The sequence below is a fragment of the Paralichthys olivaceus genome, chromosome 23 (assembly GCF_024713975.1).
Source record: "Paralichthys olivaceus isolate ysfri-2021 chromosome 23, ASM2471397v2, whole genome shotgun sequence".
Taxonomy (NCBI): domain Eukaryota; kingdom Metazoa; phylum Chordata; class Actinopteri; order Pleuronectiformes; family Paralichthyidae; genus Paralichthys; species Paralichthys olivaceus.
The window spans coordinates 16,823,996-16,850,177 of NC_091115.1; the positions used below are offsets into that span (position 1 = coordinate 16,823,996).

General features: G+C 43.8%; 1 protein-coding gene across 2 annotated transcripts in view; it reads left to right on the forward strand.

Moving 5' to 3' along the window:
- chst11 (carbohydrate (chondroitin 4) sulfotransferase 11) overlaps positions 1 to 17,997 on the forward strand; it is a 75,003-nt gene extending 57,006 nt beyond the window's left edge. For both annotated transcript variants that reach the window (XM_020100030.2, XM_020100031.2), the window contains exons 3-4: positions 10,082 to 10,311; positions 11,971 to 17,997. In XM_020100030.2, the coding sequence (XP_019955589.1) occupies positions 10,082 to 10,311; positions 11,971 to 12,595 (855 nt within the window). In that variant the 3' untranslated portion in view covers positions 12,596 to 17,997. The remainder of the gene's footprint in view (positions 1 to 10,081; positions 10,312 to 11,970) is intronic.
- The last annotated feature ends 8,185 nt before the right edge of the window (positions 17,998 to 26,182 follow it).

Genomic DNA, 26,182 nt, shown 5'->3' on the forward strand with positions numbered 1-26,182 from the left:
ATTAGAGAGAAGTCGATGCACAATGTGAAGACGAGGCCTGCACACAAATTTAGGTTTTAGGAGACAAAGTGAAAAAAGCATCCTTCCAACATTAACAACATCAAACTGAAATGAGTATAGATTCTGCTGTAGCACTTCAATCTAGTCACTTAGATCGTGTTTTCATTTCTATTGCAGCTCATGTAAGTTTTCCAGAGACAATGGATTAAAAGTTAAGAATCAGCAATGAAACAGGACTGCACGATTACAATTAATAGAGGGAACCAGTATTTATGTCTCCATGATGAAGTGTCACAGTCTGCTCTGCTCCTCCCCTGCTCTGCTGCTCAGCCACACCCCTCATCAGTCTAACAGCTTTCACCTGCTCAAGCCAGTATATAAGCAGCCTCACTCCACTCACTCTTTGCCAGATTGTCTTCGTTCTCATGCCTGACTCTCCAGCACTTGCTCCCGGATTGCTTCCCTGGTATCGACCTGACTTGCCTCCGACATCGCCTCTCGTCTCAGCCCCGGTAAATCCACCAGCCTTCTGTCCCCGACCACGAGTTTGCCTGCAGCACTTGGCCTGTTCCTGCTCAACCAGAAGATTCACCAGATAAGCTTCACTTCTCCTGCTCACATCCTCTGGTCTGCTGCTAACCTGCTAACCTGCTTAAACTGCTGATGAAGACTCACCAGATAAGCTTCACCTCTCCAGCTCACATCCTCTGGTCTGCTGCTAACCTGCTAACCTGCTTAAACTGCTGACTAATATAGACTGTGTTTCTGCCGGCCGCCACGGGTGGCCATTTGTCATTTGGAATAATTAAAGAAGTCTTTTGTACTGCACTTGGGTCCCGTCCTGATCTGTGATAGTACAATCTGGCCAAGAATGGACCCAGCACTCAATCCCTCTCCACTGAGCCGCCTCGGAAGTATTGAGGGCGTCCTCCAGCAGCATGAGGCCATGATGTCTTCTGCCACCATGGAAGCCAGACAGGCAGCAGAGACTAATGCACAGGCGCTAGCTACTTTAACTGCACAGGTGCAACGGATAACGGCGCTGCTCATGAATTCTTCTCCACCCGCCCCCGAAGCTCCACCACTGGCACCGGCTCCTCCACCACCTCCCCATGATTCTCCTGAGCCCCGGGTGGGCACCCCTGAGCGCTATGATGGTGACCCAGAGACCTGTAACCCCTTCCTGACAAACTGTTCCTTGCTGTTCTCCCTCCAGCCTCGCACTTTTGCCTCTGAACAGGCAAAAGTTGCGTTCACCATCAACCATCTCACAGGCAGAGCTCGCCTGTGGGGAACCGCTGAGTGGGAGAGTCAGTCTCCAGCCTGCTCCTCTTTCCAGTTGTTTGCAGAGGAGCTGCGCAAGGTTTTTGGCTTGGTGGCCGCCAGATCAGAGACTGCACGAGGACTCATGGGCATGCGGCAGGGAGACCGCACGGTGGCGGATTATTCTATCGATTTCCGCACCAAGGCCCGCCAAAGCAGGTGGAACTCTGAGGCTCTGGTAGACGCCTTCCTGCACGGACTGGCAGACTACATCAAGGACGGACTGGTCTCCCACCCAGTTCCTCCGACTTTGGACGGGGTCATCGGGTTGGCAATCCAGATTGACCTGCGGTTTCAGGCGCGTCGTCGGGAGAGACGCCAGGGTCCCTCTCAGCGCCAGCCGATTTTCCAGACCAGAGGGGGAGCCAGCCACTCCTGTGAGAGCCCACCGGCGGAGCCTGAGCCAATGCAGCTGGGCCGTGCTTCTCTCACGCCAGAGGAACGCGAACGACGCAGGCAGAGAAACCTCTGTTTTTACTGCGGCAAAGCTGGACATTACAGACTGACCTGCCCAGCAAAAGATCAGGCTCACCCGTAATCAAGGAGGTACGGGTGAGCCCTACTACGATGAAGTCTCCTCTTAGGCCACGACTTTCCGCCCGCCTGCTTCTCTCCAATGGTCCTCGGACCCTGGCCGTTTTAATAGACTCTGGGGCAGACGCCTGCATCATCGACGAGGGGCTGGTACAGCAGTTGGGGCTCGAGCGGGTTCCTTTGTCAGCCCCGGTTTCTGCAAGAGCTCTCGACGGCCACGTCCTGGGAACTGTCACACACAAGACCGCCCAGGTACCCATGCTGTTGTCAGGGAACCATCACGAGCTGGCCCAGTTTCACATCCTGAACTCCCCTAACCAGCCTCTCATTTTGGGGTTTCCATGGCTTCTTCGACACAACCCCAACATCGACTGGGAACGGGGGGTCATCCGTGAGTGGGGAACATCTTGTCACCGGACCTGCCTGAAACAAGCCTCGTCTCCACCTCAGTCAGCCCCGCCCAGTCCACCACCCGATATCTCCAGGGTGCCACCTGAGTACCACAACCTCCGCCTGGTGTTCAGTAACTCTAAAGCAATGTCCCTGCCCCCCCACCGGCCTTACGACTGCTCCATTGACCTCCAGCCTGGCACATCTCCACCCAAGGGTCGTCTGTTCTCGCTGTCGGCTCCTGAGAGGAAGGCAATGGAGGTCTACATCAACGACTCCCTGGCAGCAGGAATAATCCGTCCGTCTTCGTCTCCGGCGGGGGCTGGTTTTTTCTTTGTGGAGAAGAAGGATAAGACTTTAAGGCCCTGCATTGACTACCGAGGACTTAATGATATCACCATCAAGAACCGTTACCCGTTGCCACTCATCTCATCTGCCTTCGAGTTGCTTCAGGGGGCCACTGTCTTCACCAAACTCGACCTTCGCAACGCCTATCACCTTGTCCGCATCAGGGAGGGGGACGAGTGGAAGACGGCATTCAACACCCCCTCGGGGCATTACGAATACCTCGTAATGCCCTTCGGCCTCACCAACGCCCCTGCCATCTTCCAAGCTCTGGTCAACGATGTCCTCCGAGACATGCTCAACCGGTTTGTGTTCGTCTACCTAGATGACATCTTGATTTTTTCCAAGTCTCAAGAAGAACACACTGTCCATGTTCAGTCTGTGCTACAACGTCTTCTTGAGAACTCCCTGTTTGTCAAGGCAGAGAAGTGCGAGTTCCACGTATCTACAGTCTCATTCCTGGGGTACGTTGTGTCCAAAGGCAGTCTCCAGATGGACCCGGCGAAGGTCTCTGCAGTCACCTCCTGGCCCATCCCTGACTCCCGTAAACAGCTCCAACGCTTTCTGGGTTTTGCGAACTTCTACCGCCGCTTCATCCGAAACTACAGCGCTGTGGCCGCTCCCCTCACGGCTCTCACCAGCTCCAAGGTGCCGTTCTGCTGGAACCCAGCGGCCAAGGCCGCCTTTGAGACCCTCAAGTGCAGATTCACCACGGCGCCCATTCTCCAGCTGCCAGATCCCGGCCGTCAGTTCGTGGTGGAGGTGGACGCTTCTGATGTGGGGGTGGGGGCGGTGCTCTCCCAACGGTCTGAGCCCGACCAGAAGATGCATCCCTGTGCCTTCTTCTCTCGCCGTTTGTCCCCAGCTGAAAGGAACTATGACATCGGCAACAGAGAATTGTTGGCGGTAAAGTTGGCTTTGGAGGAATGGAGACATTGGCTGGAGGGCGCGATGGTACCATTTATAGTCTGGACTGATCATAAGAATTTAGAATATATACGCACAGCCAAAAGACTGAATTCTCGCCAAGCACGCTGGTCTCTGTTCTTCACCCGGTTCTGCTTCACCCTCTCGTATCGCCCAGGGTCCCGCAACACTAAGCCAGACGCCCTGTCTCGCCAGTTCCAAAAGGAAGAGGATTTGGCGAGGGAGTCAGTCAACATTCTTCCACCCCCCTGTGTGGTGGCTACTCTTACCTGGGACATTGAAGGGAGGATAAGAGCAGCTACGGAGGGGCAGGCCAGTCCTAGTGCCTGTCCTCCCAACTGCCTCTACGTTCCGGAGCCCTTGAGGTCGGAAGTCCTGCAGTGGGCCCACTCCAGCAAGCTCACCTGTCATTCTGGGTCCCAGCGTACACGAGACTTCCTCCTCCAGCGGTTCTGGTGGCCCACACTAACTAAGGACATAGGGGACTTTATTAAGGCCTGTCTCATCTGCAATCAGCACAAGGCCTCCCATCAGGCACCTGCAGGGCTCCTTCGGCCCCTCCCGGTCCCACATCGTCCTTGGTCCCACATCTCGTTGGACTTTGTCACTGGCCTGCCTTCTTCCCAGGGCCACACGGTCATCCTTACTGTAGTTGACCGGTTCAGTAAGATGGCACATTTCGTGCCCTTGCCCAAGTTGCCGTCAGCCAAAGAGACTGCCCAGTTGATGCTACTACATGTGTTCCGCCTGCATGGCCTCCCAGCCGACGTGGTGTCCGACCGGGGTCCCCAGTTTATCTCGGTTTTCTGGAGGGAGTTCTGCAGCCTGATGGGGGCCACAGTCAGTCTCTCCTCTGGGTTCCATCCTCAGACCAATGGACAGAGTGAACGGATGAATCAAGAGATGGAGACGGCTCTGCGCTGCCTGGTTTCACGTAATCCTTCGGCTTGGTCCCAGCAACTCCTGTGGGTGGAGTACGCCCACAACTCGCTAACCAGCTCTGCTACCGGCTTTTCCCCCTTCCAATGTGCATATGGGTACCAGCCCCCTCTCTTTCCGGCACAGGAAAGGGAGGCCTCCTGCCCCTCAGTCCAAGCCTTCATCCGTCGATGTCGCAGGACCTGGGTCCAGGCGCGGTCTTCCCTTCTGCGTTCGGGGAGGCGTCACTCTGCTGCTGCCAACAGACGGCGTTCCACAGCCCCGGACTACAAGGTCGGCCAGAAAGTTTGGCTCTCCACCCAGGATCTTCCTCTGCGCGTGGAGTCCAGGAAGCTGGCTCCCCGATTTGTTGGACCATTCCCGATCCAGCGTATAATTAATCCTGTTGCAGTGAGACTCCAACTCCCACGCTCCATGCGGATTCACCCGACCTTCCATGTCTCTAGGATCAAGCCGGTCCACGAGAGCCCGTTGGCTCCAGCAGTCCCTCCCCCTCTCCCTCCCCGTTTCATTGATGGAGGTCCAGCGTTTACTGTCCGACGCCTGATTCGGTCCCGCCGCCGTGGTAGAGGTCTCCAGTACCTGGTGGACTGGGAGGGCTATGGTCCGGAGGAGAGGTTGTGGGTTCCGGCGCGGCACATTCTTGACCCGGACCTTATCACTGACTTCCACCGTCATCACCCTGATCAGCCTTCACGGTCCGTTGCACCACCTGCTGAGCAGATGGAGTTGTCCGACTCTGGGGAGTCTTAGTCCCGCCGTTCCTGTTTCCCCCTCCTCCCACCCGATAGGCGGTCCTGTGTAGGACGTCAGGAGCCGTCCCTTGAGGGGGGGGTTCTGTCACAGTCTGCTCTGCTCCTCCCCTGCTCTGCTGCTCAGCCACACCCCTCATCAGTCTAACAGCTTTCACCTGCTCAAGCCAGTATATAAGCAGCCTCACTCCACTCACTCTTTGCCAGATTGTCTTCGTTCTCATGCCTGACTCTCCAGCACTTGCTCCCGGATTGCTTCCCTGGTATCGACCTGACTTGCCTCCGACATCGCCTCTCGTCTCAGCCCCGGTAAATCCACCAGCCTTCTGTCCCCGACCACGAGTTTGCCTGCAGCACTTGGCCTGTTCCTGCTCAACCAGAAGATTCACCAGATAAGCTTCACTTCTCCTGCTCACATCCTCTGGTCTGCTGCTAACCTGCTAACCTGCTTAAACTGCTGATGAAGACTCACCAGATAAGCTTCACCTCTCCAGCTCACATCCTCTGGTCTGCTGCTAACCTGCTAACCTGCTTAAACTGCTGACTAATATAGACTGTGTTTCTGCCGGCAGCCACGGGTGGCCATTTGTCATTTGGAATAATTAAAGAAGTCTTTTGTACTGCACTTGGGTCCCGTCCTGATCTGTGATATGAAGGCATTCTTGTGAGCACGATATCTCAAGAATACCGTGAGGGAATCTTTTCAAATTTAGTACAAAATATTTAAGTTTGGCTGAAGAATGAATTTTGAAAAGATTTAAATTTTCAAAAGTTCAACGTTTTTGCCTTGTGAAGAACGCAGGTAAGAACTCATCTAGAGAATCGCCTTCAATTTGATTCAAATTTAATTTAGACTCACACATTAACTGATTTTATTTGGGTAGTGAAAGGTCATAGGGGCCTCACAAAACGCGTTTTGGCCTCTTGAACATGATACCACCGGTCTGCCTTCAGTTTTGTCCACATATGTGAATTCAATGTGTGGTGAGACTGTGGTTTGCAGAGGCAGGGCAGGTTCAACCTTACAGGAAAATATTTCACAAAGCTTCTTCAAAACAAAGGGTTCCAATTCTCCCCGGAACTCATAGACAACAAATCATGACGCATTAGCACATTTTCTCTCCAGCACTATTTAGACCATATTTCACAATTTCTGGGAAATACATTACCTGCAGAAATGTGTTTCCATATATATGTATGCTAATTCAAAGAGCCATCATTTCATTCTGCAGAGATGTATATCAGTAAGATTGCTTATCACCGTTGGAGCTACAATTTCGAAAGATTATGCATCGTATTTTATGACAATCCTCCTGGTTTCTGAGATATTTTTCAGTCTGGACCAAAGTGCTGGACTTACTATTTGACAGTCAGACTGACAATGGTGTCCCTAGAGCCATTCAGCTATAGCTGGGCTCAGAACTGACACTATTGAATCATTTTCTGATTCAACATGTCAACCAAGCTGGCTGCCTTGACAGTAGACAGAGACAGGGCCTGCGGCTCTCCTCGGCATGTGACATTATGTTCCATGACTAGCTTGTAAAGTAGCTTGCTACTTTTAGCAAGACTTTTGTTTACCTACTTTCAGTGCAGAGCAGTAGCTTCACCATTGGTTTTAAATACATCTTAAAAAGCAACTAATCAACCTGTAAAGCAGAATGGAACCATTGGCACGAATGTGTTCTGCATCGCACATCATCCTGCACAAGATTCAATATCTGCTCACAAAAGTGCAGCACTACAAGAGCAAAAACTCTGCAGGGTATTTTTAGGCCTAGTCTGACAGAGACCGAATACAATCTAACAAGAGCATCTGATTTGGGGAAGATGTCATTTTGTGGTCATCTTGATTAAAAAAAAGCAACTTCAATGTGCTCCATTTATAGATTTAAATAATAAACTCTCACAAAAGGAGCCAGTAACAGGGATGCTGATGCGTTGTAAACATAAGGCTCAGTGCTGTTAGTAATTCAGCCTCATTAACACTCTTTATTCCATCCTTCCTCCTTAAATCCCTTCCTAGCTTCTTCCATTGCAACCATCAGCAGATCAAGAGGAAGCTATTTATTACAGCGGTCGTATCTAAAGAGTCCGCGCTGATTCTCACTTCATATTTCAAGCTCATAACAACTTTCAGTGAGAATAATACAGACTTGAAATATGGAAGCACAATCTCCATGTTCCCCTGTCATCAGTTTCTTACACATTGTCCCAACAAATGTGCAGTGACGGGAAAAAAGCATCATTATGAACAATGGTTCCCGAACTCTGAACATCTGAGATGGTAGAAATATTTATTTGCATATCTGATGCTGATAATGACTTTTATGGTGAGATTAAGTTTAAATGTATGAATGAGGATTTTCCTTCCCTCTGAATTGTTTTGCTGTTTCAATGGACAAGTTTTCCAGCCAGAATGAATGCAGTTGCCACGTGAAAAATCTCGCACAACCTCACATCTAAATGAATATGTGGTATCTTTATTACAAAGTTATTCATCATATAGCACAGCAAAGGAAAACTGCTGGGCTTCAAGGTTTGAGGCCTCACTCAGACCTCGACCAACCAGAGAAGATCAAACTAAATTGGCCATTTTATGAGAAACTACTAACTACGTGGTTTATGTGGTTTTATGAGTTTTGCTCTGTTTGATCTGACACTAGTTCATATCCACAGGGGAGTGGGGGGTAATGTACAGGCAAATAGGAGAGCAATGGTGTCAGCCGTCCCACGGGAACTGCTCGACGTGGCCAGAGGTCGGCGACCTCCATCACGACTTCCTCTCCGTATCGACATATCTCATCGCCGCCTCCTCTCTCTCCCTCTCATCCTCACTCTTTCATCAAAATTGCACAAAGGAGCAGCTGAGCTACTTGAAGGGGAGATAAAATGGCAGACGGTAATCCAGAAGAAAGAGGAGAGATAAGGAGGAGACAACTGAGGCAGAGCAGATGACACGATTGCCCCCTTGTTTCTTTTCCCATGTTAATTACAGAATTTGTCCTGCATGCTTTCTGCAAGATCTGTGTGAAGCTTGATGTCTCTGAGCCGGTAAAAGGGAGAGGTTTTCATCGACAAAGAGCTGCTGTTCAACCGTCACTGATACACCTTAGCATGAATAAGCATGGAGTGGAGAGCACGCGAAGAAAGACGAATGAGAGAGTACAAAGTGAGGCCGTCTTCTTGAAGAAAGATTATATTTATATGTGCACACACATTTCCTTTTGGGAACAAGATTATTCAAAAATATTCACACAAGATTGAAAAACTAATGAATGGTAAAATATCTGTATTTATATAGCACTTTTCTATCATTGATGACCACTCACACATTCATGCAGTGCATCTATGGGCAGCACCTTTTCTATAAGAACAGAACAGCTTTCAGGGGCAATTTAGGGTTCAGCATCTTGCCCAAGGACATTTCGGCTCAGGGAATGGGGAAGACTGTGCGTGGCAAATGGATAAGACAGTCAGTATGCTCTGAACACTGATGTCACAGCTCAGGCTGAGATCACCTAAATGTGCTGCTAACATTAACATTATTCTAATATCTTTCAATAATTAATCAGAGTGGTTCTGTCTTGAATAACATTGAGAATATTGTAAAATTGAATTCAAAATGGAAAAAAACCTTTCAAATGAATATGGAGAGACAGAACTGACCTGACCTGCTTCCCGGAAAAAAGTGACAGACTTTGAAACAGGACGTTTACAGACATGATCTTGAAATATCTCAGTTGTTGTTTGTATACTTCATGTTACTTACCGACTTAGTTTTGGTGTTTTCCTGCTGGAAAACGGACTTACTGTAGAGATGGGGATCGTACCATATCACAGACCTGCCTTTGTATGTTGTCATGAGATAAAAAGGTGTAAAAGATGGATTTTCTCCCATGCACATGATCAATTGTGCACGTGGAGACATGGCTGGATAATGATTTAAAGGAGAACTACATAAGAACCTCTTTAGACAGACTGTCTTTGCATGTCACACTTGTTTTATTTGAGCACTTCATGTTCCGCTCAGTCCCGACCAGTACAGCACTGAAAGGCTACACTTGTGAGAAGTACAGAGCTGTAAAGCTGCAGGCCACAATACAATCAATTTAGATTCCACGAGGAAACGGTGACACTACCCTGGAGGGTGATTCAGACCCAGAGGAAAAATAACATTAGAAAACATTCCTGCCCTTCAAATGCAAAGCCTCCAGGCTGCTCTCCGCCTTAGACTCTTGTCATTCCTCCCCTGTCTCTCTCGCGTCCTTTCTGCCAAGGTCCACTTCATCACAAGTCTCACTGTGAATATGAAATATGCTTCGGATGATTGATTGCTGACTAAATTTGCACATATTGAACAAACAATATCAGTAATATCCTTCAATATCATTATTTTCCTCCATACCCATGGACTAATCTCTATATAGTCTGTGGAATGACTCAGATAGAGGAAAAAGATAAAGGGTAAGTATTCTAAAAAAGAGTGGCTGAACTTAATAACACTCTTTCTGTCTGCTCGTCTATGTTGGTTCAGTTTCATTCACTCTAGAGTGCTTTATTGGCACCGAAATAATCATTGTGGCTACATATCTCAACAAAATAAAAATAACCGATAGTTTTCATACATTCTAATACTGTGAGAGATGCACCGCCAGTTACAATGAATGGAATGTGCAGGATTTTGTTTGTTACATTAAATCCATTTTGACACCTTCTAAACAGCTATCTCTTGTAGGAGGTGGACACAAATGGACAAGCAGTGTGCCGTTGTTAAAAAACAGATCTTCAGATGCAGATGCCTTTTATTTGAGTTTTACAGTGATGTCTCTTTCTCTCTCCAACTCCTGTCTCTGCTCCTCGCTGACCAGATGGAGTTGTCAGGAGCAGCCGTCCACCACCAGGCCAGGAGGGATCAGGTGGTGGATGCCTGTCGTATCTACAGTGCATCCAGCCGTAAGAGGCGGGTCCTGACACCTGGAGACCTAAAACACCTTGTGGTGGATGAGGACCATGAGCTCATCTACTGCTATGTTCCCAAGGTGGCCTGTACCAACTGGAAACGGGTCATGATGGTGCTCACAGGTCGGGGCAAATACAGGTGAGTCTGGCACCTCTCACTCAGAGTAGCCTACTAGGGGGCATTTATTAATCTTTTACTTTTACTGCTCTGTGATTGAAAATAAAAATAATAAAGTTGATTTAAAACCAGAGATTACAAAGGATGCAGGGAAATTCATCGTAAGTTAGGGAATAAGATAGAGAAAAATGGCCTCAGAAATAAAACAATAAAAAGGAAAACACAGCGTTGTAAAAATATATTCAAAAGCCTTCAGATGGAACTGTGTTCCCAGTAGATATTGATTTGTAAGTCTGTCTTGATCAGGCAGGGTGTTCCAAAGTTGTGCCCCAACACTAACCGCTCTGTCCCCTTTAGTCTGATAGCCTGACATGAGTAGAGCAAGTTCCTGTCTGAGGACCTGCAGATTGATAAGAGGAAAGCATTTCTCAACATAGACCATGAAGTTTGTAGAATCCTATAATGGATTGGTTGCCAATGTAGAGACATTAAGAGAAATGTAACGTATATGTAATGTATCTTTTTTGGTAGTAGTCTGGCTGCTGCAGTTTGAACTATATAAAGTCTCTGGATAGTTTTCTGTAGATACCAGTTACATTACAGTAATCTAAAGATGAGGAAATTAAAGCATGTATGATGGTTTCTGTGTGTGACGCTCGGACATGAAAAGATTTTAGCAATGACAGAAGACAAAAGATTTAGTGTCATTAGAAAAGAATTCTATGTGCATGTTGTAATGATCAGATAACAGGATCTCATTTATATCCAGATTGAACTGAAGGAAGGTAGCAGACATCCAATTAGACATTTTATGATGTGTTATCAGCAACAACCAAAATAACAGGTGTGATAGGTGCCTCGCATCACCCATAACCCTGAACCAAATGTATGACAAAAGTAGTTCAGACTTTAGGACCAATTGAAGTTGAGACAGTATTTAAAACAAGTCATATGTAAAAAGAAAAAAAAGATGCTGCATTGAAATCTCCAAAATCTGAGTTGCCCAGATTTTGGGCTGTCTTCACCTCCAACACTGTAATGTTTGAACGACAAGGACAGTCATTTGGTGCATTCCAACGAGTGTCAAGTACTGTGTCTAAAGTTTAGTGATGCTGGTAATACCATAAGGATTTTAAAGGTGGCAGTGAAATTAATGAGAAGGAACCAGTTCATTAATTTTCTCCATTCAAATAAGAGACTCCTACCCACTGAACACCAGTCTACAAACCAATCAGTGTCAATTATGGATGCAGGCCACATAGGTGATGATTACAGAACATACGTATGTTATACAAATTCCTTGAGTGCGCTTTCTAAATAACAATAAAAAGTAAATCTAAAACTGACTGGTAACAAAGACCTTGGTCTGGACTTTTAGGTGTGAAAATGCCCTCAGATAAGTTTTAGTCATCAGATTCAACTTCGACTTAAATAATTCATCCAGTTAAAAAAGACAAAACCAATTAAAGATTTATAAAGAAGATAAAAGTCAATTCTAGAGAGCATCCGGCAACAACAATGCAAACAAGAAATAGGACAAAACTAAAAAACTGTTGTGAATTGTAGTTACATCCCTCCATACAAGCCTCATTTCACTAGACATAAATGGTGACAAAAGGACATGAATGCTTTTTTTGTTTAGCAATTGTTCCTCACAGTCACCTGTGCCTCCTTCCACAGTGACCCAATGGATATCCCTTCAAATGAAGCTCATGTTCCATCCAACCTGAAGACGCTGAACCAGTACACCATCACAGAGATCAACCACCGCCTCAAGAACTACCTCAAGTTCCTCTTCGTCCGCGAACCCTTTGAGAGGCTGGTCTCTGCATACCGTAACAAGTTCACCCTCAAGTACAACTCATCCTTCCACAAGCGCTTTGGCACCCGTATAGTCCGTCGCTACCGAAAGAATGCCACACAGGATGCCCTGCTCAACGGCGCTGATGTCAAATTCAAAGAATTCACTGAGTACCTGGTGGACCCAGCCACGCAGCGTGATGGCCCACTCAACGAACACTGGCAGACTGTCTACCAGCTCTGCCACCCATGTCACATCCACTATGACTTGGTGGGCAAGTACGAGACGCTGGAGGAGGATGCAAACTATGTGCTACGGTTGGTAGGTGTTAGCGACTCCCTCCACTTTCCAAGTTACGCCAAGTCCACTCGCACCACAGATGCCATGACAGCCCAGTTCTTCAGCAATATCAGCACTCAACAGCAGATCCAACTCTACCAGCTTTACAAGTTGGACTTCCTCATGTTCAACTACTCCACACCCAGCTACCTCCGGCTGGACTAACAGAGGACAGAGCTGGCACTCTGAGAATTGTTGCCTTGTTTAAGGAGAGGCAACAAAATGAGGGAAGGGCAGAATTTTTTGGAAGCAAAACTTGATTTTAAAAACTGTTGTTGTACCTTGCAGGTGTGGGGTCTGAAATAAACATAGAAAGAAAAGGAAAGAATTCATGCTCATCCGGGCATAGGTGGGATGATGTCACTCTGGGTGATACAGAGAACACTGACTGGATGAGAATGTGGTCCAATGGAGCAGACACATGTAAAGACTAAAATGAGCGGGTGAAGCAGGTCTTCAAGATGTTTTAAAGGGTGAACTTATCCTCAGAGGACAGAGTTGAAGAGAGACTCCCCTGATGAAGTTCCCTACACATTTATATAAACTGCTGACAAATTAGGCTGCTTTAGATTGTGCAAAGTAAACAGCGGCCTTGCACGTGCCCCGACCCCAATGCATCGTGGGAGCTAAGCTTATCTCCCCCTGCTCTGATCAATAAAGCAACTCCGCCAAATTGTAAAAGACAATTCATGTCTGCTGCGCTGCCAGCATGGTGTGTTAGCACCCATCACCCTTGCCCTCATTAAATTCATACATTTCAGAGGGAAACTGGCTCATCACCACCTCAAGGACGCCTTGTGATGGATGGCTACTGACTTAATTATCAAGACCTCTACAACTGTAATTATGGTGGCATGGCTTTCAGCCATCAATTTTGACCAATCAAGTTCTGTCCCTGCTCTCTACCATTATGATGTTGGCAAGAGGGACCTCTTGTGTTACACACAGATGACGTCTGCTGCAACAGTGAAGTATGGTAGTGTTTGATAAAACATTCCCTGAAATGACCCTTAACACTTTGGGCCACAGCATGTGGTTGGAAAGGGACAGGATGCCCTCACATGATCGGTTGGTCAAAGACACTCTGCATGGTTGTGAAAGGGTTAAAGGTGCTGAATCTTCTAACCCCTCCCTGCATCCCATCAAGGGTCAACACATCCAGGGCCACACCCACAAACTGTCTTTCTTTAAATTAAGATGATCCTTTTGTCTATATGCTTAGTTTTGTTTGTATTGAAGCATTGCTGCGAGCAGCAATTACAAAAAGATAATTTAATTTGCTTTGTTCATTAAACTAAAAGAAATAAATAATGTTTAGCTTTCCTGGGCTTATGAACACTGTAAAATATTTTTTAAGTTGAACTGAACTGTTTTTTCATGTTGATTTCTTTTTCACAACTTGCCTCTGGTGCCACTACGTTATCAGTGCATCACAGCACTTGGGGGGGGGGGGGGGTACGTTTTGACCAGTGGCTTTGTCCTTCTGTGTCTGAGATCAGAGATTCATGGGTGATTTTCTATTTCCTGTTGGTCAAACATTTGGCACCAAATGGCTGTGAGAGCTTCAAAGATCCACACTCAGTGTTCAGTACACACCATTGCCACCGAGCAAACCCATGGGACGATTACCCCGTCCCCAACGACACCAGAAAAATTAGCTGCTGTTCTTTGTGTCCATATCAGTAATCTACTGCCCACAGAATCAGATACTATCCCATACTGAAATGTGATTAATGTGAGCAATGCTGAGCAATGTCAAGTTTAATAACTGCACTCTCCATCATGCTGTGAATTGGATTAAGGGCTGTTGTGTAAGCATTACACAGGAGGGAGCATGAGAGAGCAGGAGGGGAACAGATAACAGGTGACCTGTCTCACTCACAAAGACAAGAGGGAAAGAGACTCGTTTAGTTTAAATCACTCCACCTTCAAACATTTTTGAAAAAGCTGCATCACTTTGTTGTATTTGATGGAACCAGAGATTTTCTCTCCCTCTGCTTGTCAGAGTTTAACAAAGCCCTCTTTTAAAGGGGTATTTTGGAGTGATTTATGTTGTATCCATCACTCCTGCTGGTAAATAACTTAAATAACAATAAATAGCTCACAGAATCCGTGTTGAGGAAATTGCAGATGAGCCCCAAAAGCCCCAGGTTCTCTGAGTGAAAATTGGTTCGTGGTAATCTGATTAATTGTAACTTTGTTTAGGAAGTTGTGCGTATGCACTCGTAAAAGCACAACATCAATTGCTGTGATTTACTCATCACATCTGAATGTGCGGCATGGCCCCGCTGCAGAGTTGACAGTAACCAGCACCTTTGCCTGTGGATTCAACCAATGAATTGGACAGCCTATATGTGCACTGGTCACCAACTGGCAGAGTTTATAGTCAGGGAGAGGGAGGTCAAAGTTTCACAAAGCATTTTCATTGGATACAGTAAATGCGACTGAGTTCAGAGTGAGTCATCAAACATTTAAACAAAGAGAAAGGATAGATTTGGATACAAAAAATATGATGACATTGGTTTTTATAATAATATGATACTTATTAACTGTGGTATCATCTTCAGTGTAGCTTTGCAGTGTATTAACACATTGTATGCACTGTCAGGAATGTACCATGTTACTTCTACTAAACTGATTGATTACTTTATAACTCATAATGAAATTCAAGGACAGATTAGCTCCACAATAAAGTTTTGTTTTGCGGTGACCCCGTGTTTTTAAGATTCAGTTGGTAAGTGAAATATCAGCAGAACTCTCACATAACTTGAAATATAAACATATGGTTGTAAATGTTTTGGTTCCAGACCTCATCATGTAGTTTCCGAACCGTCATTAGTGCACGTGTGTACGCGCCTGTGTGTGGCTTGTGATGTGTCTAAATTTCCTGTTTTTACCCTCACAACGACATCTGGCACCAATAAAGTAGAAGCGCCACTAGTAGCGCAGCCCCGGGGCTGCAGAAACAATGGCTGTATTCTCAGCACAGCTCCGCCACATTAGCACTTCTGCTGATGCTCATGCCACTCAGCATCTTACCCAACAGTTTGCAGGCAGAGGCGGTACCTCTCCACTTTAACAAACCAACTGAGCCTTAACATAAACTGCTCATTTAGCCTCAGAATGGGGGGCAAACGACACACGAAGGAGCTCTTAAATTACAAACAAGTCACCACAGGGGCCTCTTTTCTCCTCTCCAGCTTGCTCCAAAAGAGGCATCCTGTATTAAAAAACAACAGGATCGAGTCAGTGTCAATGATCCATAGCGTCCCTGCAGGAAAAAGGGCAACCTGTTTAAACAAGCAGAGGTGGTATAAAATCCCCACAGAGAACTAAGTGAGCACTGAGGCCATTGCTGATTCCCTTCCTCAGATGGAGACACTCTAGCACAGTTGGAGTGCCTTTGTCCTCATTCTTTATTCCAGTCTGCATAAACCCAACCATTTTCCTGCCCAGCTGTCTCATTCTGTTGGAGCGATTATATTCAAGTCAAGCTGACAGCTTTATTTATGTTGTTTTTGAACGACGTCTATTATTAGACTGAAATATTCATTTGCTGTTTTGCCGAAAACAAGGGACATCCTCAAAACATATCTGATTATGTTTTTCTCAAGGCCGACTGGATGATTTGTGCTTGTGTCTTTTATATAACTATCACAAATTGATGCATCTTTACATAGAACAAAGCCTTGTGTCATACCAGGTAGTTATCAACAGCAGTTAAAGGCAAACTTATATGATGCTATCAAGCTCTAGCCAGGAGCCACTGCAGCTGAACTGAATACCTGTTAGCTGTAGCTTCATGTTTGTCATACAGACATGGGTGTGATATAAATCTTCTCTTCACACTCTCAGGAAGAAAGTAAAAAAGTGTTTTCCCATGAGAAAAGGCTGTAATGTATATTAAAAAAGGTTTTTCCTGTTTCATTCTGGATCACGTTTGGCACCAAAACAATATTTATGAAAAGAAATTCCTGTAGATATATTATCATGGTTCATATCATCGGCACAGAAGGACAAGGCAGGAACTTTTCATCAGCTTCTCTCTGTCTGTTTGAGTTCTGACATATCTACAGTTGAAAAAGCAGATTTTTGTACAGTGTAGACATAACGTTATTAACGCCGCTGCTGTTTTTCAGCTGGTAGGTCTGGATATTATATAGATTAATTACTCTGGTTGCCTCACGCGCACACAAACACACAGACCCGTGTCATCGTCTGTGAATTTAGCTTGAAGGATAATTCTAGTATATTGCAATGTCAGTGGCTGAGGTCTGAGAGAATATCAGAAAACATCAGTGGAATAAAATTCAATGGGCCAAGAGACTTGAGCAGTCGGAAAATCACATAAACAAGCCAATGGTTCATCCACTTTGTTTGGAGGAGGATACTCCAGAGGGGAGGGCAGATTATGAGGATGTCATATTTCTGCCTCGTAAAATTCATGGGACATGGTGACACGGGACGTACACTCATGACTCTGTGACACAGGAGAATATTCGTTTTCTTGTAAAAGAATAACTGTTGCACGTCCACCAATGAAGACCATGCGAGGCTGGATGAAGATGATCCTGCTGCGTCTACAAACCGACTGCTTGAAACGTTTTTTGTAAACATCCGTCACAGTTTATAGACCGACCTCTGGCTTTTGACTTTAACCTTCCATATTATAGAAACTTCTTCTCATGAACTGAGTCTTTTGAGACTGTCGACTTGTTTACCACCTCTTTGTTTTTCTGACCACTTCTGTTTCCTGCTCCTTTTTATTTTGCCGTTGCGTCGTCTCTTCTCCTGATCCCAACAACACATTTACAAAGTACAATATTTGATTGAAAGAAATTATGATCAAAACTTCAGTAGAATTGTCCTTTAAAACAAGTTGCTTTATCTGATCTCTACCAAGATGCGTGATGCTATTTTAAGTTTGTTGTCATGTCATGTCCTGCATAGGCCCAGTGAAGGACACAGTCAATTCATTTTCTTTGATAAATCAGTGCGAGTGGAAGGCTCACTACATGTTGAAAGATGAATACATTATCACATGTTAACGTGAGCCTACCACGTTTCACCACCTTTCACTGAGCAGAGGTCACACACCTCCAGATGTTGTGGATGTTGCGCTGTTACCTGACCAGCGTGTGTGTGACCTTCTGAGAAAGTTGTCCGAGATCAGCAGTGTCTGTGATTGGATTCATACCACAGCAGCAGCATTTTATCTTGTGTTGTACAATTGGAGCTCTGTGTGTGTGTGTGTGTGTGCGCGTCTGTGCTGTACCCGCTCTGCCTTAGAGCTGTATTTATTTATTTATTCTACCCACACTCCTCCTCGCTATCACCATGGCAACACACCTAAACTCTCTGTTTCCTCTTATTTCCTCCCGGGACAGTGGCTCATTTTCTCGCTGTCCCAGGAGCTGGTTGTGCTCAGTTCATTTTCAGGCCTACTCTCTGAAATCATGAATAATTGAGTGTGTTCTGTGCACTGAGTGTGGGAGAGTGGTGTCGTCCCTGCAGCAGCACGTTCATCCTGTCTGATATTTTCACAATAAAATAACAGTGAAACTCAACATTGTCTCCCTGTGCTTATTTCATGTGAGGACGTGAAACTCCATGCAGCCGTCATGCTTCTGTCAGAATGTAAGAAACTGTTGATGGATATTTACTGTGCATGCAGACTAGAATAAATTACAATAGTGTAAACTCAGGCTGGAGAACAATTACTTATTTCCATTTCCATACCTCAGTTATAATCCAGTGATTTGCTCACAGGGTATTCTGGCAGATGTTGCTAAAGGACAGTCCATCTCTCTGCTGTCACAGTCATCTGTGCTGCTTCACTCCACTGCGGCACTGTCACAAGTTAAAGCCCTACCTAAAATCAATCAGTTATTATTCGTAGAGTTTCATCATAAATGAGCAGTGTCTGTTGATTTCTTAGATTAAAGTTCACATGCTCACTTTCTTAAATCTAAAGAGGGGGTACGAAGGAATAGTTAGTAGCTATGTAACATTTGATGGAAAAGGAATAATATTCAAAGTATGAATCAAAACTTCAGTGACACTCAAACAAAAACTGATTTGAGGATGTGTTCCTATGTTCTTTGAGTTTGAAACTTAGTCAACTGAGTCTATATCAAACATATTCACAAACACAGATTTACCTCAGCTGCTTTTTCTCCTCTTGACACTGAAGGGTTTTTCTGAGACATCATGACTATTAAAGTTGTGTTTGCCATCACACAGCAGCAGGATCCAGATGTTTGTCTCCAAAGAGAGAAGGGAGCTGTGCACATTTACACACAACAGCTGTTACTTTATCATTTCCTTACAATTAGTTTTAATCTGGACAGGTTAATGTGAGTTGTAATGATACAGACAGCAAGAAACCCTGTACACACTGCTACACCATTGTCTGTCATGACATTGTTGGAAGTTAATGCAGTATAACAGAGATCACTCTCAGGATGGGTCCTGAGGTTCTTCCAAAGTTGTCAGGAGATTTAGATTTTACAGTCAGTAAAAGTTAGATTCATTTCATCTATAAAAGTCAGAATTTCTATTGTTTCCGTTTGAAATTCTGTCACTGGCACCAAAACAGTCAGTCCCACCACCATTCAGAGCAGCATCTGCCTTAGCAGCTGCTCAGATAAATTAAGTTTACCATGCTCAACTGACTTCCGATCTGTTACATTAATCACAAAGGGTAGCAAGCTAAAGCTGTAGACTTCTACCTTGAAACTAAGCATAGTTTTATGAACAAAAAAAACAAAAAAACAATTCCCTCTGTTGTTTACAACACTATTAAAGCATGGACCATACAGACAGGTAAATACATTCTTCTTAAAAGGTTCTTAACATCATGTGCATGCACATAATCTTAAATGTTGTTTGGGGAAATATGTGTAGAAATATAACATGGTTCTTAAAATGACCATAAAAACCCCTTAACTTTTAAGATACAACATTATTAGGAGGCCCTGGTTCTAACTACAACTCTCAGTGTGCACGTAGTTAAAAATATCCCAACACCGAAGCTAAAACTTCTGTCACACAAGCCACGAATGCTTGGAGAGAGATAATGGTGATAGTGTTGGAAAAAACTGAATGTATTATAGGATTGCTTTCAGAAAGCCACTTCTCACATGAACAGGTCTGACCTGGACAATCTCCTGCTGTGTTCGTCAAATGTGAAAGACAATGTCCAGAAAAAGTCCATAGTAAATGGTTCTGTATTTATACAACAATATTCTAGTCTTGATGACAACACGCCTTCACACAGTGCTTCTATGTGCAGCACTTTATCTATGAGAAAGGGAAATTTCGTGATTCAGTATCTTGCCCAAGGACTTCAGCATGTGCAAATGGAAAGGCTGCTGATCTGGTCGGAGGATGACTCCTCTACCCCCTCAGCCAGAGCTATCCAAAAACATTTGTTTGGACATTCACGTCTAAAAAAGCTCTAGTTTGTTCAATACTTTTTCGATCAAGTTCAGCAAAGTGATCTGCAGGTCTTAGAATCGATCATTGCTCAATACATATTGTTGAGCCACACTGCCAGCCCATTGTTAGCAGGTTGGATCCTCCCTCAACTTTCTCCCTGTCCCTAATCTTCTCACTGTGCCTGTCACCACCATCATTGGCAGTAGGCATTTTGTAGGAGATTATATGCCTTTAAACCAAAACAATAAATAGCCATCCTCCAATTAAGTAATTTACTAAATTACAACCTTCTGATTCTGACACCCCCTCTGAACCATCCCCCATCACCAAGGACAGGGAGTGCTGTGTCCAGGTGTGTGTCTTGTACTTGATGCTGGTTACTAAATCATGGGATCTGCAGATTATTTTTATAAAACCAAAGATCATCGAAACAAAAAGGAGGGCAGCGGTGTTTGGCCCTCTCAACCTCTCTCCCACACAAACTCACTGATCATATGTTACAATCAGAGGACACACACGACTGAGAACCATTTAGATTCAATAAACAGCTCTCCCTGTTTAACATATGATCACAGCAGTAATCAAAGATATCTCGTTACAATGACAAAATATGACAACTTAAAGGTACAGTGTGTAGAATTTAATGATATCTAGTGTTGAAGTTGCATGTGGCAGCTGAACACCCCTCACCTCACCCTCTCCTTCCAAACATGAAAAAGAACCTGTGGTAGACTTTAATTGTCATAAAAACTCAAAAGGTGTTTAGCTTGTCCAGTCTGGACTAATGTAAAAAACATGGCGGCCTCTGTAGAGAGGGTCCCCTCGATGTAAATATAAAATATTTAAATATAAAGAGCCTTTTCTGAGGTAAAGAAAACTACAATTCATTCAATTTAGATGAAACGAACTACATCCAGTGTGTAAGATTTAGGTGAATTGGAACTATTGGCAGAAATAGAATGTAGAATATAGAATCTGTTTGACTACAAAACAAATCCACAACATTTGTTGTGTGACTAGAGCCTTGCGCATGTCAGTACGACCAGAATATAGTCTCCAGCTGTCCATGGACAAGACAGTGGAGACTATCCGAAACCTTTCTACCTGTATCTGTGTACAGATTACCTTATTGTTTTTGTGGTGGTGAGAGATATCTGGCTGCATAAAACCAACATAATTAACATGGCAGTGATATCACTAGTTATATTTGAAAAATGATCCTTTCAAAACTTTCAGCTCTGCATTTACTTTCTCACAACATAAAGATACATGACATCAATACACAGAAACTCAAAGATAGACAGAATGCCCACCTCAAACACTAGCTTTAAATATGTTTGGGTAAAACCATCCCTAAATAGAAAAGGTTAAATTAAAACAATTGAAGCAAACAAGAATATTAATAAAGTGTCTTTAAACTAATATATTAAAGGGTACACTAACTCTAAAACAAATTATTAAGGCTAGAGTTAATATTACTTAAGGCTAGAAGAAATAGAAGATACAAAAGAAAACCAATTGCTCCCTCCCTCCCCCCATTCCTCATTCCTACATGGTTTAGTCCACATTGAAAACACCTGTTGGAGATGTGGCGTTCATGTGCGCTCGTTCATGAGCACCACCCTCAATCAAGGAAGTGAACCTGGATTTGAAATCAAGGCAAACAAGTAATAATCAAACAAACCTTTGAACGAAAATATATCAATTTAAACAAATGCAGTTATCAACTAAAGTGGATCCTAATTTAGCAAACAGAGAAACAAATATTCACCACAGTGCATGTGTTGTTTGATACAGTGGGTGGCAGAGGCTATTCTAGGATCAGACCTTTAAGTGTGTTCAGCCCCTTAAATTGTGTTATATGCATACAGAGTCACACAGTGTTCAAACCCCTGCTAAAGCACATATTTCACTTGATAATAATTCATACTTATATTTTCCTTTATACTGTAATTTGTCCACTTCTGCATAAAATCTGATAATAAAAGAAACAAAGCATCCGTGATAAACAGTGAGTTGCTATGAACTGGAGCAGGAACTGGACCCAAATGCGAAACTCAGTGCCACATAGTGAGACTGTATAAAGAGCTCTCCCACTGCACCAGGTCATCGGTGGAGATGAGCTGTTGGTGTGTCAGAGACCTGAAAGGTGAAACCACACCCATGTCAAGGTGCAGACCATGGCAGTGCATAAATGTTAGAGAAGGTGAAGGAGAATCCACATTCGAGAACAGTATATGGTCAAGGTACTTTAATTATATAGCTGTCACTGACATTGTGGAATGTTCCCTACTTTCTCATCTGGTTCTCTTTCTGCTGCTGTTTGTTGTCATTGCACTTTTGCTGTTCTGCTACTTTCTAATCATGGTGAATAAGCTGCCACAGTGAAACCTACTGCAGTGGAACGTATCACATAATTATCTTCATCCATAGAGTTTCCTTCCAGGAGCTGAGATCAAATTTAGGTGCGCTTCAGCACAGTGACTTCCTGACAACATTCTATAAAATATTAATATTAACAAAATTTTGCCAACTGATAAGTAACGGTGCTGATACGTTGTTTGTTTAACTATCACTATTTCCAACTGCAATAAGTCCTTACGCTCTGCTGCTGGCTGTAGCTTCATATTAGTATACATATGAGAGTTTAGTCAAAAATAACCTTTTTAACACTTAGTAACTTTTTAAACACTTTTTTTTGTCAGTTCTAGTCTTTATTTTCTACATATTTAAATGTATTATTACTATTCTGGTAGCAGGAACAAAAACAATTTCACTATGCATTGTACTGTGTATGATTGTGTATGCAACAAATAAAACAATCTTGAATCTTGAATACTACTACATTTTAATTTGAAAATGTTTTTAACGATTTAAAACTCAAACACTCTCTGTTTCCACATTTTGGCTCTGGTTCAGTTTGAATCCTGTCCATACTAACACACCTCACAATGCATATCATGTGACTACTTGCAAAATAGGCATGTGCGTGTATATGATTGTTGGCTGCAGAAAGAGCCAGGCAAATGAGAATCAGTCATTTTAAAGAGTAATTGCAGGAATATGCCGAATTTATCTGTAAAACAGCTGCAAGCAAAAACAAACCATGTGATTGGAGTCTGACAAATCAGCGAAGGCTTCATCGTGACCGGATTCACCCCATCAGCAAGCATCTGAGAGTCCACGTCATCGTTTCCAAACCTCTCAGACAGTTTGTGCTCATCAAAATGAAAACTCATCCCCAGAGTTTTTAAACATTTTCGGTTTCTCTAAAAGTAGTAAAGGCATCAGGCGTATCCATAGCCATGCAGATGCCTTGATGTCAGAAAATGATCAGCTGATGAAGCAGACCAGAGTTTTACAGAGAGTTTCACCTCGCCCCTGTCCTGTCAGTAGTGTTTGCAGGAAATACTACTGACAGGACAGGGGCGATTCAGGTGCTCCATAACTTAACAGTTCACTTTCACCCTTTAACATCTTTGGCGCTGTTACATTTCAACACTGTGGGTCCTCTCTGCTGTCAACAGGAAATGAAATGACAGCGAGTGGTGTTGTTTTGAAGGGATGCTGAGAGCAACCACTCGCCTGTTCCCCCCCTGGACGCACACAAATTCAGATGCACACATAGCAAGCAGGGCTCTTTCTCCTGGCTGACCTTGTGGTCTAGACTGAAATGCACACTGCCCTTTCTATGGTCTACAACCACACACCCTGTCATTAGAGGGTGGCCAACAGCAGCTAGTGTGTGTGTGTGTTTCAATGGAGAGCTAAAAAAGAGGGAGGACTGTTGTCACTCGTCTCTTCTGAAAGTGCATATAACATTTGTTCAAAACACAACTTAAATCGATTAAGACAAAGGCAAGAAAGACATAATAGCTGCCTCACATATGTCATTACAGCTTTGGTTTTTCCCATTAATATACAAAGACCTGATTCTATGAGATACAATTTTAAGCTACATGTTATTTTCGCTATCAGGCTTCATCAAACTAGTGGCTCTATCAAAATGCCTTCGCGGCAGCATCCCGCTGTGGTTCAATCTAAGCCTAATGGGAAGAACTGAGATGACTTATCTTAAAACTCCAGGAAAAGGATTAGAGGATAACTTCAGAAGTATTCAAGTCTCTATTAAAACATAGTCTGTAAGGGCTCACACTGACCTTTCAGAATTCCGTTCCTTATGTGCTTAAACAAAATTCAAATAACCTCTGTGCAAAAATGGATTTAAACATTTATCTCAGGTTTATATGAGGTGTCACGAAGTCAAACCAAGTGGTGATCTCTGTAGTTCTAAAATCCTCCCTGCATTTCCACAGACTGTTTCTTGTGGGAGAAGGGACTTCAGAAAATCTCCACCTGACTGGACTCATTCAATGGTGAAGCTTCATATTCACTCCAGAAACCTTTTCAATATATTTTTACACAGAATGAGGACTGTGGATGTTGTCTCTCATCACTTACATTTGAAGCACTTAAAGAAGATGTTTCGCCGTTCATTAGGGAACCTGACAGTTATGTTAAGTCAGATTTGAAATATGGCAGAAACCAGAGTGATCATTTGAACAAAAAACAGATTATAGGGACTTATAAAGACTTATAGGGCATGGAACACACGATAGAGGACTAAAACTTAACATCTGCAAAGGCAGGTTTGACTTCTAGAAGAAGAAGCAGGTTTGACTTCAGATAAATGTTGTACAGTCATTATGTTTATTTATAATTAGGTGAAGACGAACACCACCAACTAGTTAAAATCTTGTTAAATTTAAGTATATCATATATCCTTTTCTTTATTCCTCTCTATAACCTTTTTAAACCTGAGATAATTCATTATTCCATCTCTTTTTGCTCTGTGTTTGGTCTCCTTCACCTTCTTATGTGAAATATATCTCTATCTGTTTAGCCGTTCAATGCTCCACTATGTTCACCAGCTGCTCTCTGACTCTGTCTGTTGGCTGGAGTGTTAAGGAAGAAATAAACCAACTACAGGAATTCCGGACTACAAGATCACTATCCACAACCTGTTTGCAGCTTTGTCATCTACACATTTTCATGTATGTTGGTCACATAACCTCATAAAATTGCAAAGTGTAAAGATCAGATAAGATAACTCAAAATCAGGCTGTTATCCTGCCCCTTGTGTTCTCACGCCATAACACTGACTGTATTGGGATGAGAAAAATTCTTGCAGGGGAATTTGAACACCAGCGTGAAACATGAGCTGATACGCTGTGGAAAAAAATAAACGTTGATAAGATGATTTAAGTGTCTCTTTACAGATAACAGAGCACTTAGTGAGGCTTCCAATTTAAGTTCCCCATGACTGGGACAAACAGCTTTTGCATCTGAATGTCAAAGGGTCCAGGCCAATGGGCACAAGTGTGAGAAACCATATGCATGGTTAGTCAATAACTTTTAACAGTAGTGAGTGGATGATCTGATGTGATGATAAATCACCTGCTGATTTATGCAAATGGTGACATTTAGCCTTGGGGACTAAATGAACAGAATCACAGGGGATCACTCCGCTCATATCAAAGGCATTTTAAATACTGTGGGTTAATGTTTCTGAGAAAATGTCATCTCTCAGCAAGCGGGAGGATTTATTGTAAAAGGTGGTCTTGTGGTGAGCGAGACTGGGCTTTATCTGGAGGATGGCAGTGGGCTCCAGCAGAGAGAAGATATTAAATCTCTACCAAACAGTAGCCACTACTTCATCATTTCCGTGGATTCACAGAGGTAAAATGAATCCAAATCAGAAATAAACTACCATGACAGAGCTGAACTTTGAGAGAATAGTGGAGGAAGCTATCGTATCAACCAGTTTTATGCTCTGTAGAATACTCTTTCACATTCAGCTGATATTTGATCGCGTCTCCCTCCTCCTTGCTTGGTCCAGTAGCAGTGTTGCCAATTTAACGACTTTGTTATTACATTTAGCGACTTTTTACCTTCCCTAGAGACTAAAAATCTAGCGAATACCAAGAAATCTGCCGACTTTACTCTACTTTGGCAATGTCTGTTAATCATTGTTGAGCAAAAGCAAAATCACATTCACTAATTTGTGAATGATGTCACATTTGTCTTTCTTAGCGTTAGATCTTTAATTATACTTGTGTTGTTACAGCGGCTCACCTATGTATAATGAGCCGCTATGACTACACAGAAGTACATCTACAGCTCTAACATCTCAGCGATGTGACTGGAGGGCAGTGTGCATTGCAGACAGACGCAGACCTGACCAAAGTCCTTATGAGCACTCCGTAGCTATGCTATGTATATTGCATACATATACTAATCATTTTAGGCTAC